The sequence below is a fragment of the Arabidopsis lyrata genome (genome assembly GCF_000004255.2).
Source record: "Arabidopsis lyrata subsp. lyrata unplaced genomic scaffold ARALYscaffold_6, whole genome shotgun sequence".
Lineage (NCBI taxonomy): Eukaryota > Viridiplantae > Streptophyta > Magnoliopsida > Brassicales > Brassicaceae > Arabidopsis > Arabidopsis lyrata.
In genome coordinates this window covers 24,368,965-24,387,744 of record NW_003302550.1, presented here as the reverse complement: position 1 = coordinate 24,387,744, position 18,780 = coordinate 24,368,965, and the positions used below count along the sequence as shown (strand labels likewise).

Here is an 18,780-nt window from a genome sequence, read left to right as displayed (position 1 = left end):
AAACATTTCCTGTTTTAATTTTTTTTCTTTTCAAATTACTACATTTAATCCAAAACATGAACTGAGTCGAAAGAGGGAAAAAAATCGAGTTTTTCTTAAGAAATTAACCACGTCATATTTGTTACTGTTTTTTACTGATTAAATACTTTTAACAGGGTAAATGACATAAACGCAGATGGAGTTTTTAGGTTCGTTTGGTATTAATTAAGTTTTCATTCACCAATCAGATTATGAAAAAATTGGATTTAAGTAATTGTAGATGACATAATAAACAAAGAAGTAACATCACAACTTGAGAGCAGAAATTGATTCGGGTTTAAACTCGACTCGGAGACCCAAAACCCGTCTAACCTCAGCTGGTGTGAGTCTCCAAGTCATGGGTCCTGAGTTCTCTCCCCAAAAGTCCAAAATCTCTGAGACCTTTTCCAAGTTCAGTATCGTCGCCATTTGAGTTAACCGAGCAAACTTATCTCTCACTGTTCTTTGAGTCATTCCCGAGAAATGGCTAACCAAAGCCCTTGTGTCCCGGTCAAGCTGAAGCCCGCCAAGCTGGCTAAACCGTTTCTGCATCATTATGACTTCGAGTCTTTTAACTATGAAATCGATTATGAGATGCAGAAACGAGTCGTAGTTGTTGGATGTCATGAGTGGTTGGAGCCACGCGGCATTTGTTTCGACCGAGTGGAGAAGTCTTTGGACCCACGGGTCATTCACCTCGTTCTCTGCGTACTCAGTTTCTGTTAACTCGTAGCTTATGGTAGCTACAGTGTCTAGAACCGGACGGATTCTTGGTGTTACGGTTGCCACTAGCTGTTCCATGCCTGAGTTGAGTAATTGCTTGAACGTGTTGCTTAACTCACCTAACTCGGATAAACATGATTTTATCCTCTCTCGATCTGCTGGTGCAGGAAACACCTGTGATTACGACACATGATAAAGAAAGTGAGACAGATATGTCCAGGAGTCTAGGATTCAAGAATGCAAATCAACATATAGAGAATAGGTTTCGCTCCTCAAATGCCAATATACATGATTTTCATGAGATGAACAGAGCCTGCATTACCTCTAGCAAAAAATGAAGCTATCGCTATCTATGTTAACACTTTAACCCAAAGAAAGTGAGAGATAGATCCATATAGAGTCAGGTAAGAGTAAGCAAGAGAATTCTAGTCTAATAGATCCCCGATTGTTGTTCCTTAAGTACCCTAGATAAGTAAATCACCAAGTATCAGAAGTATGAGAACTAACCTCAGTACATTGCTCCTCGATTTCAATTTTTAGTTTGATAATGTACTCGCAGCTCACGTCCATATTGTTCAAAGCAGTTGCAATCTCAGTTCCGGTGTTTTCCACACCGATACCACCCAAGAACAACCTAGCACCAAGGTTTGGCTCTCTAATCTTCTGTTGTAAAGCTTCATGGTAATCATTGCCCAACAAGCTACCAGCATTGCTCAACACAGCAATCACAGAACTGATGTTTGAAGTTGAAATCGCTCTCCTCAGACAACTCTGCAACACGTAGAACACATCGTCCACCATTGAAGTGGTAAGGCTGTCAGGTACATGCTCATCGATCCTTATAGCTTTCCTCACATTCTCAACCATAAAGAACCCTTCTAGTATCACATAGAATCCTGTCACATCCTGAATCACTTTGCAAAAACTTCCATTTCTAAATGCTTTTGTAGCCCTTGGCAACAATTCAGGATCTACCGACGTCAAAGACTTGATTTTTGACACCACGAACTCGGTATAATCCTCACCAATCTGCATCAGTGACAGTATCTCTTCCACATACAGCTCAACTTCTCTCGGGTCTGGTCCTTCAGAAGCACCACCAGCAAGAAGATTCAGATTCGGAGAATTGTTAATATCAGACGCCAATCTAGCTAACTTTCTAAACTCCATGTACTTCTTCAAGATCAACGAACCTCTAGAATCACATTCCTCTTGCAATTCACAAATCGCATAAACAACACCGTCTTCTCCACAAAGACCCCTCAAGATCTCATCGTTTTCTACAATAGCCATGACAATATCCTTAAACAAATTGGCTAAGCACCCAACGAAATTAGCCTGTCCGAGTCCTTGCTCCATAAGCTCAACCACATTTTCATATTCCATCCTTCCTCTCATCGCAATGACCTTTTTCAAGTAACCAACGTATAGCTGTAGACCTTCTTCCTCCATTCCCAATGGAGAATACAGTCTCACGAATCTCAAAATCGTAGGATGATCCCTCTGGTCTATTGCCGCTAAAAGCTTCTTCTTCGCAATACCTTCAAGCTGCTTCTTCGACGCGCGAAGCTGTTCTCTCTGGTCAGAACCAGAATCCTTGTACTGCGAATCGATCTGGAGAAATCTCTGTACAAATTTCGCAGCAGATTCATAATCCTCCGATTCCAAAGCAGTCTTCACGCCTTCGATACAATTCCCTCGCTCGACAATCGCGTCAATGCGGGAGAGAGTAACATTAACACGAGATTGAGCAAGATCGAGTTCTCGTACCTTGCCACTGACCTGATCCGCGAGATCACAAGTCGATCGAACATTTCCGAGCATGTGATCTGCATCCGCTTTTACGATATCGAGAATCTCGGCGGATCTCTGAAGCTGAACGAGATTCCGATCAAGCTCCGTCCGCTGCGATAGAAGCGTGTCGAGATCTGAGTCTAAGCTTCGCTGGTAAGCAATACATTCGTGAAGAAGACGCGTCATCGCGCCAACGTCAGTGAGCGACCGTACATACTCAAGTGCTTCTGGTGTACCAAATTTCACGGTGGAGGAATCCACCGTCTCCGCCGCCGCAACGTCTTGTTCAAGCTCCGGCATTTTTATGATTTTCTGAGTAATCGGCGAAATTCAGATCTGATTCGTTGCCACTCTCACTTACTAAATGATCAGAATCTGATATGAAGCCAAATGGGCTTAAAATAATAGTAAAAGCCCAAATGAGGCCCACTAACCAATATCACAACACTTTCTGAGCAAACAAACTCGAGGTTTCTTCTACAGTTCCTCAGGATCAGTAACCTATAAATGTCTCCTCCTCTCTCTAACATTTTTACGTTTCATCTGTAGCTTACTAGAAAGGTAAGAACCTAAACCGATACCGACATCGACAATTCTGGTATCACCGGTTATCTCTTCCTTTACAGCATCTTCAAGAAACCGTTTGATCTTCTCCGACTCATCTTCTTTACAGATCAATGGAATTATCATCTCCCAAGTGTCTGAATGCAATATTTCTCCGTTCTTCATCACAACCTCTACCACATCACACGCTTCTTCAACTTTCCCGAAGCTGCAAAACCCTTTTACCAAACAATTCGAAACCGAGAAATGAGGAGAAAACCCCTTCGATATCATCTCTTGTAGATACTTCTTCCCTTCATCAAACATTCCTTGATCACACAATCCTCCAATCAATGTCCTATACGAGACCGAATTAGGCGAGCAACCGTTAGACAACATATCATCAAGAACTTTCCTAGCATCCATCGCGCGATCTTCTCTACAAAACCCGAGAATTATCGTGTTGTAATGAACAAGATCAGGATTACAACCTTTTAACTTCATCCTACATAAAAGCTTATAAGCCTCTCTGAGCTGCGTCTTCCTACACAAACTGTTCAACAATGTCGTATAACTCAGTCTATCGGGAACAAATCCTTTATTCAACATATCTTCCAGTAATTCCATAGCACCATTCACTTGCCCTTTCCTACAAAACCCTTTTATCAGAATCTTATAAGACTCCACATCAGGGACAACATCTCTCTCAAGCATTTTACCAAACAATTGGTATGCAATACTCAAATCATCATTCAAACAAAAAGCTTGCATCAATATATTGTAGCTTCTCGTGTTAGGCATTACTCCGTGAAGCCGTGAACTCTTGAAAAGCTCAAAAGCTTTCTGGAGATAACCTCTATGGCTTACAAGAACCTCTAGAATCCGATTCAGATGTTTTGGCTGCGGCGTGAAATTGAACTCCAGCATTTTGTAAAACGTTCTTAAAACTTTCTCCGGTATCTTTGCCTCTGCGTAGACTTTGATCAGATATGTGAAAATTTCTCCGGTTAACGGATAACCACTTGATCTGTGCTTGGCGAGAACGTCGTCGATGAGATTGAAATATCTAGCACGGCCGAGTTTGAGAATGAGGATGAGATAAGAAGATTGAGAATGGCGGAAATTGGGCTGTTGAGAAGCGTAATCGAAAATCTCTTTGGCGAGGAGAGGATCCGATTGCGAAGCTATGAGCTTTTGAACCCGAGTCGGAGACCCGATTGGGGATTTAGGGCTAGGATTCGATACCAAAGCCGAGGCCTTCGGTTCTCCAGCTTTGTGTTCAGATAGAAAACGCGAAAATGTCGATAACGGAGAAATTAGGTGGCGAGCAGCGGCGGAGCAGTCGTAGATCGGCCGGCGAATCATCGTTCGGAGCTTTTAATAAATCGGCCGTTTTTTTTTGTCGTCAAATATATCAGCCGTTAGAAGTGAGAGATGAATCAGTTAAGCAGGTGTACACAATAGTTTTAAATTACTCAGGCCCAATTAATAAAATGGGCTTTAGATATAGGCCCAGGTACTATCCGTATCATTGTCGGTGAATACGGTGTCGGTGCGGTATCTCGGTTAGTGTGAATTAATAACAGATTCTTCATATTAATTATTTTGGAAGCTTATTAATATGAGTTTATATGTATATTTAATTATATGGAATTTGTTCGAAATTATTGTTGGAGATGTGGACATAAAAGGCTGTTGTACTTTCTTTTTTCTAAACCTTAGAACAAATATGATATATGTGGTACCTAATTCATTTACTATACCTTCCATGAATTAATCGTTCATAGCATACAGTTGATTAATAATTGTGAAATATGATAGATTGCATGAAAAAAAAAAAATCTGGCCACATAACCAATTAAGATGCTAATATTCGTATTTGGCATTGCAAACAGATATTTTGTTTTAACTTTTACAAGCCGTAAAGCCCGTAACGTGATAATTTTCATTCTAATTTTAAAAGTTTCAACACGGCCAAAAAGTGATAGTTATCACCTTGCACGAAAACCATAGTAGTCATCAAATAAGTCAATCATAGACAATCACTTATTTGATTATGTATAGCCACATACACATTACATTACATCTCTTTATATGATAAAATTAAATTTTTTTTATTTAAAACCATCAGATCCGTCACGTGAACGGTTGCTCCGAGATTTGGAGTCTTTCGAAAGTAAAAACATTAATATTATAATAAAAACCACAATGTAAAACAGTAATAAAATGGACTCTAAAAGAGTGTTTACTCTTATTAAGTAGACAAAACAAGACAAAAACTTACATCTACTTATCTTCTTCTCCTCCTCCTCCTTCTTTACAGTCTTCACTCTTCACCAAACCCTTAATAAATCCTCTGGTTCTCGTATATATACACACACACTTATACATACATACATACTTATATCTATAGACTATAGCCATGGGTGAAGGGGAAGCCAAAGCAGATCACAAGAACGCTCCCTCCGCTTCTTCAACGCCGGAATCTTACTCTAAAGGTGGAGGAGGCGGCGGTGGAGGTGCACTCCGCGCAATCTGCGGCGCGATCTTCACTGTCCTCATCTTACTAGGTATCATCGCTTTAATCCTTTGGCTCGTCTACCGTCCACACAAACCACGTCTCACCGTCGTCGGAGCCGCCATCTACGACCTCAATTTCACGGCGCCGCCGTTAATCTCAACCTCCGTTCAGTTCAGCGTTTTGGCAAGAAACCCTAACCGGAGAGTATCAATTCACTACGACAAGCTCTCTATGTACGTAACGTACAAAGATCAGATCATAACACCGCCGCTTCCGTTACCGCCGCTTCGTTTAGGACATAAATCTACGGTGGTGATAGCTCCGGTGATGGGAGGCAACGGTATACCAGTTTCGCCGGAAGTGGCTAACGGTTTGAAGAATGATGAAGCTTACGGTGTCGTTTTGATGAGAGTGGTGATTTTAGGGAGGCTCCGATGGAAAGCTGGTGCGATTAAGACTGGACGGTATGGATTTTATGCCAGGTGTGATGTGTGGTTGAGATTTAATCCATCTTCTAATGGACAAGTTCCTCTTCTCGCTCCTTCAACTTGTAAAGTTGATGTCTAGTCTTAAATTTTATTTTGTAATGTTTTTTTTTTTATTAAAATTTTGTGTTTTTAAAAAGTTTTAAAATGGAAATTAGAATTGTAATCTTTTTTTTTTTTTTTAATCATGCTAGTGTTGGTTTCGTCGAGTCTAGTGTAATAATAATTAAGAGGCATAAGCCAAAAAATTTAAGTACACAAGTATTTCTACTTTACATTCTACTTATGATATTTATTTTATTTTTCAGTTGTTGGACTTGGATCTGTGGATGTTAATTAATGAAACTTGACTATACAAATATGTTGTCGGTAATAGCGCATCTTGGCATATGGTGGTTCATCGACACAACAGCTCATTGTGTTGGTCTGACATATGGCATCATCATGCAAAGCAAATCTCATTTGATTTGATCATATCTTTTTTTCCACGATTACGGAACTATTTTCTTATGATAATAATTAAAGACTTAGAATTCGTATTATATATGCTTTGCAGTTTTCCGATTTAATGATACTTTTCTTGTAAATCTGTATTGGTCGTTTCTATTAGGCCTGGCAAAATACCCGGAACTGAATATTCGAACAGAAAAACCCGAATAATACCCGAACCGAATCCGAACCCGATTTTTAAAAATACCCGAATGGGTCCTAACCTCCTACCCGAAAAAAACTCGAACCGAACTCGAACCAAATCCAATACCCGAATGTATCCGAATGTACCCGAATACAAATATACACCTAAAAATATTAGTTATTTTTATATTTATAATACCCGAAATACCTAAAATTACAATTATAAATCCGAATATATTAGGTATTTTAGATATTTTTGGTTATATTTGGGTAAAAAGTAACCAATGTATTTTCGAGAAATCGGGTATTTCGGTTAGATTTGGGTATATATGAGTTAAAAACCCGAACCCGAAAAATATTCCGGGTATTTTTGGTTATTTTCGGGTATTTTGCTTTTTTATTAAAATACCCGAACCGAACCCGAACCGAATTTTTAGAATACCTGAATGGATCTTGACCCCCTACCCGAATAGACCCGATACCCGAAAAGAAAGAACCGAACCCGAACGGGTACCCGAATGCCCAGGCCTAGTTTCTATGGTTACATTTTTAACAGTTGTGCCTCACAAGTTAATTAATCTATATATAATAGCAATCTCAATAAATGTGTTTTGTACTTCTGAACGGTTGCGTCTTTTTATCGCAACCTTTCGATTAAATATTTACGGTTATTTTTCTACGGTTGTATCTTTTTATCGCAAGTTTTCATTAAAATATTAACGGTTATTTTTTTCGGTTGCGTTTTTTATTGTAATTTTTCACTAAAATATTGACGGTTATTTTTTATCGGTTGTGTCTTTTTATCGCAACTCTTCGTTAAAATATTGGCGGTTACTTTTTTCGTTGACGGTTATTTTTTCGGTTGTGTCTTTTTATCGCAACTTTCCGTTCAAATATTGATGGTTACTTTTTTTTACTTTTGTCTTTTTATCGCAACTTTCCGTTAAAAGATTGACGGTAATTTTTCTCGGTTGTGCATTTTTATCGCAACTTTCCGTTAAAATATTGACGGTTCTTTTTTCTCCGTTGTGTCTTTTTATCGCACATTTCCGTTAAAATATTGTCAGTTATTTTTTCACAGTTGCGTATTTTTTATCGCAACTCTTCATTAAATTATTGACGGTTACTTTTTTTTATTGATAATTACTTTTTCGGTTGTATCTTTTTATCATAACTTTCCGTTAAATTATTGACTGTTATTTTTTTGTTTATGTATTTTTTATCGCAATTTTCCGTTAAAATATCGACGATTATTTTTTCTCGGTTGTGTCTTTCTATCGCAACTCTTCGTTATAATATTGACGGTTAATTTTTCGTTGACAAATATTTTTCCGGTTGTGTCTTTTATCAAAAATTTCCGATTTAATATTGATGGTTACTTTTTTAGTTTTTGTCTTTTTATCGTAATTTTCTGTTAAAATATTGACAGCTATTTTTTCTCAATTGTGTCTTTTTATCACAACTCTTCGTTAAAATATTTACGGTTACATTTTTTGTTGACGGTTATTTTTGCGGTTGTTCTTTTTATCGTAACTTGCCTTTAAAATATAGTCGCATTTTTTAGTTTACGGCTGTGTCTTTATAGTTATATCTATTCATTTAAAATTACGTCTTTTTACTATATTTCATTGCATTTTTTCGTCACAAATTTTTGTATGAATTGTTATCTATTTGGATATTTGTGACTTTTGAACTCTATATATTTGTCATTTTTGCTTAGTAGTTCCCAAATTTTTGTTCTTTAATATAGATTATTTATTTCATGATGAATCCAAAAAAATCAATCTGTAAAATAGTTCCAAATTCTTTATTCTCTAAACTATTTTTAAACATACATCATTTTAATATTAAAGAAATGATTCTCATTCTTTATCTAACCAAAGTTTTTTGGAATGATTATAAAAATAGAGAAGTTTTAATCAACTTTAAATATAAAATTCTAATGAAAATACCAACAATTTTTTCTTTAGAATTGGACGGATTATACAGTGAATTTTTTTATTCAACTATTTTATATGGTAACAATGAGGGTTTTTATCTTAAGACAATATATATGGGTTGTATATAACGAAATATTGATGATGCGTTGACACTATTACAAAGTCCGAATATGAAAAAACATTCTCATGTGACGCTTTTGATTGGACGCTTTAAATGTGATAAGCATCAAATGAACCGTTTCAGATGGTATAATAATCTAGAAATCATCTCCTTTATTAGAAAAAAAGTAATCATTCCAATTCGTCACATAAATATTCAAGAAAAAAGTTTTTTTAATCAGTTAATTTATCAATATAAATACAAATTTATGAGATCTTGTAAATATTTATTTGTTTATTATAGATGTAATTTACGTCATCAAATATTATATTTTCTCAAATATATAAAATAAAATAAATATTAATTTTATATTTAAAGAGTAGTCGACAAACAAAAAACACCAATTCTCGGATGAAGTTCTTAGTCACCCACAAGTCGTTCTGAGTACTGATATCATCCGATTTTTTTGGTTTTGACCCACTAGAATTTTTCATCTCTATATTATAACTCTTCGTTATGTATTTTACCACTTAATTATAAATAATTTTACATTCAGAAAAAATGTTTCAAAAGTGTTTTTAATCATAATTCTTTTTTTTACATTTTATTCATAAATTGTTTTAACATATTTGGAAAATATTTAGAGAAATTGTTAAAAATGCCCATTTTTCAATACCCTTTTTAAAAAATGCCCCCTTTGAGAGTCTATTTTTAAGTTTGCCCTCTTTTAATTTTTAATGACCATTTTACCCTTATTTGAAACAAAATTAGGTCAACAAAATACAAAATTTTTTTTGGCAGGAAAAGTGATCCCGCAATTTTCCCGCCAAAACACTTGTAAAAAACCTTTAAAATAACTTATAAAATTTTCCCGTAAAAATTTTTCCCGCCAAAAAATTTTTTTTGCGGGAAAAGTGATTCCGCAATTTTTTTGGCAAAATTTTTTTGGCGGGAAAATTTTTGGCGGGAAAAATTTACAAGGTATTTTAAAGGTTTTACGAAGTATTTACAAGTGTTTTGTAAGGTTTTACAATGTATTTTAAAAGGTTTTACAAGGTACTTATAAAGTTTTATAAGGAATTTATAACTTGTAAAAAACTTGTAAAACCTTATAAAAAACTTGTAAAATCTTAGAACTTGTAAAACTTTATAAAATAGCTTGTAAAATCTTATAATATCTTATAAATACCTTATAAATACGTTGTAAAACCTTTTAAAATACATTGTAAAACCTTATAAATACCCTGTAAAAAACCTTTAAAATACCTTGTAAATTTTTCCCGCCAAAAATTTTCCCGCCAAAAATTTAACGCCAAAAAAATTACGGAATCACTTTTCCCGCAAAAAAAAATTTTTGGCGGGAAAATTTTTTGGCGGGAAAAAATTTTACGGAAAAATTTTACAAGGTATTTTAAAGGTTTTTTACAAGTGTTTTGGCGGGAAAAATTGAGGGATCACTTTTCCCGCCAAAAAATATTTTGTATTTTGTGGACTTAATTTTGTTATATTTCCTTATATATTTGTGATATCTTTTATTAAAATAAGGGTAATTTAGTCATTTTGTACATAAAAAGGGGTATTTTTAAAAATGGACAGCCAAAAGGGGCATTTTTGAAAAGGGGTATTGAAAAAGGGGCATTTTTGTGAGTCTCCCAAATATTTATGATATAACTTTAAAACATCGTTAATTTTATGTAATAATTTAAATATTTGAATATATTATCATAATAATTTAATACAAAATATAATAAAATATATTTGTTGAAAATGAGTTCCCCGCGATATGATGGGGGTTATGACCTAGTAATAATAGTTGTAAACAAAAAAAAAATTAAGTTTTTGTCATCACATTAAATGTAAAATTTTTATGGGAAAGCGTAAAATCGAAATCATATTTTTAGTCCGATTTTAGAGATGAAAGAAAGAGTATTGGTTTTTGATATCACAACATTCTCTTTTTAAAATGTTCCTATAGAATTCTCTATGTTTTCTAATTATTTAGTCTATAACTTTTCTCTACAATTGATCGGATCCTCTAACAAAAATGGTGCTGCCACCTATACAAATCCTTTGAGCAAATGATTGTTAACTAATCAAACAAAACTTTTCTCTACAATTTATCTTGTGTGTAGAAAACAAGAGAGTTTTTAAGCAAATGTTTGCCTTCTCTTGGGCCTAGTAGGTTCATTATCTTTGGGCCATGTTCTAAACCCTCTCAAGTTAAAACTGGTTGTGATTCCGGTGCTTCTCCGTTATCTTCCTCTTTTATAGAGAATTTTTTTTTTAATGGAGAGATCACTTCCGCATTTATCTTCCTTTTTAGAAAGATCAATTCCATCATCCTTCCTTCTCTTCGAAAAGACATTTTTCAGCATTACTCTCCCTCATGGAGAATGTTTCTAAAAGACATTTTACTTAATTCTTATGAAAAGTTGCATTTCAATGTAATAAACTGTGGGTTTTTTCTTTTGAATATAATTTAACATTAAATTTTTTCTTAAAAAAATGTTTTCAAAAATTCAGTTCTAAAAACATCAAAAGCTCTTGTTGTTCGCTTGCCTTCCAAAGCAAAAATTCTAGCATCATTCTCGGATTTATTGGAAGACCAAGAGTCGACGATCGATTTCAATCTGATTTCTCTCGAAACCCTTTCAAAGAAGTTACCAATTATCATCTACGATTTTAATTTTTTATTTTATCGTTTTCAAGCTTATGTTCAGTTATGTCTCTATTTCAAACACTCGACAAGTGTGTTCCTTGGTAAAGAACTTTCAATTTTGTGTGGTGATGTAATCGCTAGTTAATTTTAATATAAGTTTGGTGTAAAAAAAATGAAGTTAGTGTGATAAATGTGTTTGTAAAGTTACTGAGTTCTAAGTAATCTCACTAATTCTATTGAAAACTTGTGATGGCATTCTTTATCGAAATGTACGTGGACAAAATTGTAAATTATGTGTTCAATTTTTTATTCTTAACTTTTTTTTCCTCCTCAGTTAAATTTGAAATAAAAACGATACAATTTACCACATTTTTGAAATTGTCTATTTATATGTAAAAAAAATGTCTATTTATATATCTGGAATATTTGACAGAAAATATTTTCTGCGAGTCTCAATATTTTGTTTTCATTTTTTCGGTTTGTTAATAACCAAAACTAACTTGAATAACTGATTTTAAACTCACTGCTATTCAAACGTTTTTTAGAATCATCGTGAATTTGATTAATTAACCTGATTTAAAAATTTGATTGTAATATCATGCCGATTTTTTCTCTTTCTTTTTGCCAACTTATATCATATTCAATTTTCCGTGTTCTCATTTTCCTCGACTTTCCACAAATTTATTCTTTTTCTTTCCTTTTTTCTTTTTGAAAACATCTTTTGTCTTCACAAACCTATATGTGCTTTTAACTTTTCATATCAAGCTTTAGCTTTTGTGGTTAAAAACAATTACTTTCTATCCTTGTTAAACATTAAAGATATTAGGTAAGACGATTCTTTTAGATAGTTTAACTTTAGGTAAGACGATTCCTTTTGGTAAGACGATTCCTTTAGATAGTTTAATATGGTTATGTAATAACTTTCTCTTTTCTTTTCATTAATAACATACGTAGCTTTTCAGATAAAAATACTCCCTCCGTTTCAAAATATAAGGCGTTTTAGCTAAAAGCACGCAGATTAAGAAAATCTATTTTTTTAAAGTTCAGCCAATCATAAAAGATATTGCATAATAGAAATAATTATAAAATATTAAAGTAATATATAATTTGCATAGAAACTTGAAAACGACTTATATTATGAAACAAAAAAGTTTCTCCAAAACGCCTTATATTTTGAAACGGAGGGAGTATTTTTCAAATAAAAAAACTTGTAGCGAGACAAAGCAAAAACATCTTATTTGATTTTTACCGGAAGAATGTTGGAAAAATCCTTGGTATGTCCCTGAAAACAAAAAAGACTTTGGAGTAAATTAAATGTCTTAGTTTTCAAAGATAATGATCTGATATACACAAAAAAAAACAAACAAACAAACTCTACACAAAAAAACAAACAAAGTCTACATATAGATAATCTATGCATAAACACACACATATTACATATATATATAGAAGCTGGTTCTTGAAAGATGTATTCTAAAAAATGCAATTTATCAGCGAATATTAAGGAAATGGTTCATCTTTCCCTAAACTATATATTTGCTGTATATATATATATATAGGAAAAAACAAACAAACGAATTACTTCAAGAAAGGGATAGTCATGTTCTTTAGTGTCAAAGGATAGTTGGCAACAAAATCCTCCCATTCTTCTAAATCTATTTTCCCATCCTTTTTCCAATCCGCCTCTTCAAATGTCTTGCCAAAATAAATGTAAACAAAAACAGTAAGTAAAATAACTAAAAATGTTAAAGGGGCACCAAAAATTAAGCATTACATACTTTAGACACGATAGAATCGATGATACTCTCGGATAGCATAAGTTCTGATTCCTCTAGAACGTCTATTATCATCTCTTTAACCTATAATTTTCTCCAAGTCGAGGAAAACCGTAAAATATAATTAATCATCGCTTAAATACTTTTTCCTTTTTTTAGAAACGACGAATATAATATTACGAAACGTACCTCCTCCGGTTCAATGAATCCAGTCTGACGAGTATCGTATAATCTAAATGCAACTGTTTAGTTATAAACAAGTGATCAGATATATTATTTGTGGTTATAATTAATAACATTGATCTTCATATAGAAAATAATAATAACATGGAACAAATGAATAAACACATTATAAGTGATGAAGTATATACATATGGCCTTATCTCTTTGGGATGAGTTTGGGTGAAAAATGTTGAGAGTATGTACAAACTCTCCAAAATCTATTGCCCCATCGTTTCTCATATCGAATAATCCGAAAATCTGCACATTTCAGATATGAGAATTAAGAAGTTTTACGTATGAACAACATCAATCGAAGTTTATATGTTTTTCCGCTTAATATATTAGAAATTCATTAGAAACTTACCCGGTCAGCAGAAATACTGCGCCTATTGGTATTCTTGATTAAGATGAATTGAAAATGTTCCTGAAAAAGCCAACCACATTCGATATAACACTAACACAACTTTTCGACAAGTAGTATAAACACTTATATTTATAATAATTAATATTCACATTGTGGAAAAATAATTTAGTTTGGTGTCTAACTTTGGTCAAAAGATTGTCGTTGCTGAGACAAGAAGTGAGTTGGATGAATAATTCATGCAGAACTTCAACCTCAGCCTCGCTAACTGCAAACCCAAAACAATTAAGATGATGTTATTTTCTACAAACTCGAGTAAAAGTATTATTTTTCCATGCAAGTAAATACACATGTGTCAGTATTATTGTGTATATATAGGCGGAAGTGGTGGATTTTTTGAAGTAGACATGACTTACAAAAGGTTTGAGAAGCAAGAAGGGTAATGTCTTCATGCCTTCTTCCTTCTAAGTTCTTGCTGCATACACATCCCATTTTACTATATCAATATAAATTTCAAATTCCACATACATTAAGTGTGTGTGTCTATATATAAGCTGCGAGAAAATGTGGAATATAAATCTATTTCTGACCGAACAAATTGGAAAGTGGAAGGGTTCATACTTTGCCGGCCTAGGAAGCTGGAGACAAATGGTATAATTTATATCGGAATTTGATACTAGTTCTTTCTCTATGGAACTTCATATCATATTCTTTTTCTATGGTTTATATTTGTTACTGGGTATTGTTGTTTCAATTATTGACGAATCATACAGAACCAGAACCAAAAAAGTTGATTATTGGTAAGTTATATTTTTTTTACAAAAAAAAAAAAAAGCGTAATGATATCAAACAAACGTTATGATAATTCAGATTATATCTTTGTCTACAAGTACTTTCAAGCGAAAAGAGCAAAATCTGATTTCGTTTTAAAAGTGAAATTCTTAAGGTTTTTTTTAGGAAGAAGGAACACATCAAATCACCGATTACCAATGTTTTGTGCATATACTTAGTTTCCAATGTTTTGTATTCACACCTTTTTTTTTTCTTTTCTCGAAAGCCCCATTAACCACATACGTATACACCACAAGAAAAGGACACACGAAAAGTAATTAGGAGAAATATATTTAAATTGAATTTCAAGATACTTAGGGTAATGCCGTAATGGTTGTGTTAGGAATCGAAAATGTGGTTAATCGTCTAATCATTACTTGACAAACAACAACAAAAAAAAAAAAAATTAACAGTACAATAAAGTGGGCCAAACCTTTATTTCTTGGGTTAATATGTAAACTTGTATGGAGTTTGGGATCAAGCTGTCGATAATGTTACTAGGTTTCAGGGATTGGACCAGTATTGGGCTTTACCGTTTTTGACCACAAGTTGGTCTAGAATTTTTTTAAGTTTGTCTTCAATTATAAATCCGTCCAGACTCCAGACGTCTAGAGATATTTCCGTTAAATTTAATGCAAGCTTTTTGCAGTTAAGCATTTCTTTGGAAAAAAATTCAAGTCTTTATCTTTACATTTCTTATAGTTTTTTCGGTTTCAAGTTGTATGGATTCTCATGTTTTAAGGATTAATTTGAATGCAATGGTTTGACCCAAAAAAAAGAAAAAAAAAAAAAAAAACAGAGTTTGGGATAAGTCAAACACCTTGGCATTTTCATCCCTTGGAGTTGGAGGTGTGATTTAGGCATAAAAGCAACCTTGATTTGCAAGACGATTGATTTTTTTTTATTTTTTTTTTAAACTTGTTTATTAAAAGAGACCCACACCCAAATGAGTTTAGGCCCAGAAGTTACAAACGTCCCACAGTTACAAAAACAGAAAATTTTCCACGACCGGGAAAAGAAATGCAGACGATGATTATGGTGACCATGAGGAAGGACAATCAAGAACAACATGCATGTTTGGTTCAATAATAATCAAATTAGTGACACAAACCATCATGAATTATGTGAGCATTTCATATGTCTTTTGCATTTGCTCATGACCTCAACCTCAAGCATCATTGAACTAGATATATAATTTTTTTAAACCAAAATGTGCAAAAATATTTAAAAGTATGATTTTGCGATAATATTTTGCGAAATGTGTGTTTTATTTGTTTTAGATATATATATATATATATATATATATAATAGCATTTAATTGTTGATTGAATATACATCAAACAATTAAGAATCGTTGTAGCAATAGATTATAATGTAATGTGTTATATAGATTATGACCGGTTTTGTTAGATTCCACGGCATGGCCGACCGTTTAGATTCGTGATGATCTAGTGCAGCCATTGTACTTGAGCTATATACATGTCAAACCCACTAGCTAGTCTATTTGTCTTATAATAAATCTTCCATTTTTCCTTACTAGTATTACTTTTATTTTGTTGGTCACTGACTCATTGAACTATATTGTGGAGATTCGTCACTCTCATTACACTATTATATTTTACTCTAATTTTTATTACAAGATTTTTTTTTCTATTACAAGAAAGTTACTAGGGTTAAAGTTAAACCTAAATATGGTGGTATGAGAGCATTATATTAATGAGGTAATTTTGTTTTAGTGTAGTGTTCATATAAATCTTTTTTCTCATAATAAATGAAACCGGTTTAGAGTAAAAAGTAAATAAGTGTCAAACAATTTCTATACAGACCCAGTTTAAAATATATCAATTTTTGCGATTAATAGTTCCCTTTTTCACATTTTCTAATTGGTCAATTAGATCTTTTTTTTTTTTTTTTTGATAAAAGTCTATTAGATCTTCCGATGTAGTTTGCGTGTTGCAAACTGCATTTTGTCTATCCAGATCCAGGACAAAATTTGTCTCTTATATCTAGTAGAATGTCATTTGTAAGAACTCAAATATCACGAGCATATATCTAATAGGTCTATGAAGAGTTAGTTGTTGTTTTTCCCCCGCTAATATCAATGTAGAGTTGTTGTGCTTTGTATATATATATATATATATATATATATATATATATATGCATGTCTTTAGCAATAAATGATAAATGATTTGTAGGTTCGTACGTATTATATTTGTGTAACTAATGTATAGTTTGGTTTAGTTGTAGACACATCAGTATCAATTAACTAATTAAAAAAAACATGAAAATGAAAAAGAAAAAAAAATACTAAACTTGTCGTAGTAGAATTTTCAACCTTTATAGATATCTTTTGATCACACTTTTAATATCTCTTTCCATGTAAAATAGAGCTCGACTAAAACCAAAAATTCAAAATGAAGCTTGACAAGCAATGTATAACATGATATGTTAAGATATTTTGGACTAAATTCTTATTTAATAACCTACGTCGCGAATGGGACATGGAATTATAATGATAAATAACAGAAACTTTTTATCTTCTAAAAAATTAATAGTTAATAGTTTCTTTTTTTTGTTAGAAAAATAATTAATTAATCAGAAAAAGGAGGGTTTCTTCAAAATATCAGATTTTTGATCTATTATCATATGATAGGAGTGAGGAGACGTAAAGGATTTGTAACATAAAAAATCGTTTATTAAGTTATCTTTAACACAAAAAACTCTCTCTGGCGTGATTATCGAGGAACCACTTTCGCCCATGTTTTCCGACGCCGGGAGAGCCGTTTCTCACCGGCGTCGGACCGTCGTTCCTCTTACCATTCATCTTGGCTTTCTTGTGTTACCTTTGCTCTCGTTTCAGTTTTTCGCTTTTGTTCCCGGCCATTTCATGAGGCTTTTGAGGACCGCTCCTGATGCCAACATCTTTGCGCTCGGGTGGCTCCGTCGTGCGAGATCTGACAGCAACGTTTCATGTGCCTCTCTACCTTTGATTGGTACGGAGTGTCTCTTATCTCTCGCCCAGATCTTGCGGTGTAGAAGTTTCACCGCCGGCGTCTCTCTGCTCTTCTCGAAGGCAGATATGTCCTCAATGATTCAACAATGGTCCTCTACTTGCCTTGTCCGCCTTGGTGTCTCCGCCGCGTTTCCCTGCTACAGCAATCTAAATCTAACCCAAGCCTTCGCCGTTGGTCCAGTCTCCGCCGCATCTTCACTTCCCAAGGCTCATCTAAGTTCGATGTCGTCATCCGCTCCAACTACAACCCTCGTTTCAGCTAGCCGCCGCCAAGCTCCGGTGGATGCCCTAGGTCTTTTCTCGGTACGTGTGCTGAGATTGTATCCTTGTTGGGCTTGGTCCATACTTACTTCAGTATGGGCCTTTTTTAGTTCCTCCATGGGCTCAAGTTTTTGGTCCTATTATTTTGGATATTTTTCTTGGTCTCGATATACTTCTATCCTTCGTTCATATGGGATTGGATATACTTCTATCCTCCGTTCCTATTTGAAGCATCAAGACGCTCTGCCTCCACAGAGCCAATCTTCCTCCTGCCATGGTCAGGAGAGGTCTCTTGCTCCTTTTTCCTATTATAAGGAGAGTTTCATCACACCTTCATCCTTGCTTCCATGGCTCCTTTATTGTTGCCCTTGTGTTGCGCGACCAGCTTTTGTTCTGGAAGGATGCTCTTCAGAGACCTCGCTCTCTGTTGGTTTCAACGACTCTGCAAATTGGTGCTTTGTCACCCCTGTTTTGCTTGCCAACTTTGGGATTGTCTTGCTTGCCTAGTGGCAGATTCAATCACGAGCAGCATATCACTATCTGTGTGTTGTGTTGTCCAAGGCGTCTTCTCACTTATTAGCACTAGGATTATCAAGGTTCAAGGACTCCGCGATAATGTTTTTTGTTTAAGTGCTAGGATTGCTTTGATCTATCCTCCTATCTACTACCCTTGTGTTTCGCTTTGCTCTTGTAGCAGCGAGTTTGATGGCTTTGAAGGCTCTGACCCCTTCTTTTGTAACATTTCCCTCTCTGAGGATGACTAGTAATTTATAAATGTTGGTGCACAAAAAAAAGGAGTAAGGAGACATTTTTGTTTACTGTCCAATTATATTATTATTATTATTTTTTTTTTTGCTAATGCATGTAAATATCATTAATATGAACAGTCAGGTTTTACATA

The 18,780-nt window shown here is 34.1% G+C and overlaps 4 protein-coding genes across 4 annotated transcripts; 1 reads left to right on the top strand and 3 right to left on the bottom strand.

Moving 5' to 3' along the window:
• Positions 1–226: 226 nt before the first annotated feature.
• On the bottom strand, positions 227–3,015 carry LOC9311053 (conserved oligomeric Golgi complex subunit 4). The gene is made up of 2 exons (XM_021021922.1): positions 1,249–3,015; positions 227–915 (listed from the first exon to the last, which is right to left on the bottom strand). Exons 1-2 carry the CDS (start codon positions 2,833–2,835, stop codon positions 286–288), a joined length of 2,217 nt encoding a protein of 738 aa, XP_020877581.1. The 5' UTR covers positions 2,836–3,015; the 3' UTR covers positions 227–285.
• On the bottom strand, positions 2,973–4,639 carry LOC110227523 (pentatricopeptide repeat-containing protein At4g01400, mitochondrial). Its single transcript, XM_021021923.1, has one exon. It carries the CDS (start codon positions 4,441–4,443, stop codon positions 3,037–3,039), a length of 1,407 nt encoding a protein of 468 aa, XP_020877582.1. The 5' UTR covers positions 4,444–4,639; the 3' UTR covers positions 2,973–3,036.
• Positions 4,640–5,191: 552 nt separating this feature from the next.
• On the top strand, positions 5,192–6,443 carry LOC9308963 (NDR1/HIN1-like protein 12). The gene has a single exon (XM_021023274.1). It carries the CDS (start codon positions 5,501–5,503, stop codon positions 6,164–6,166), a length of 666 nt encoding a protein of 221 aa, XP_020878933.1. The 5' UTR covers positions 5,192–5,500; the 3' UTR covers positions 6,167–6,443.
• Positions 6,444–12,587: 6,144 nt separating this feature from the next.
• Positions 12,588–14,409, bottom strand: LOC9311052 (calcineurin B-like protein 5). Its single transcript, XM_002872847.2, has 8 exons — positions 14,191–14,409; positions 13,960–14,042; positions 13,778–13,837; positions 13,563–13,671; positions 13,381–13,433; positions 13,195–13,275; positions 12,999–13,111; positions 12,588–12,698 (listed from the first exon to the last, which is right to left on the bottom strand). Exons 1-8 carry the CDS (start codon positions 14,264–14,266, stop codon positions 12,662–12,664), a joined length of 612 nt encoding a protein of 203 aa, XP_002872893.1. The 5' UTR covers positions 14,267–14,409; the 3' UTR covers positions 12,588–12,661.
• Between the last annotated feature and the right edge of the window lie 4,371 nt (positions 14,410–18,780).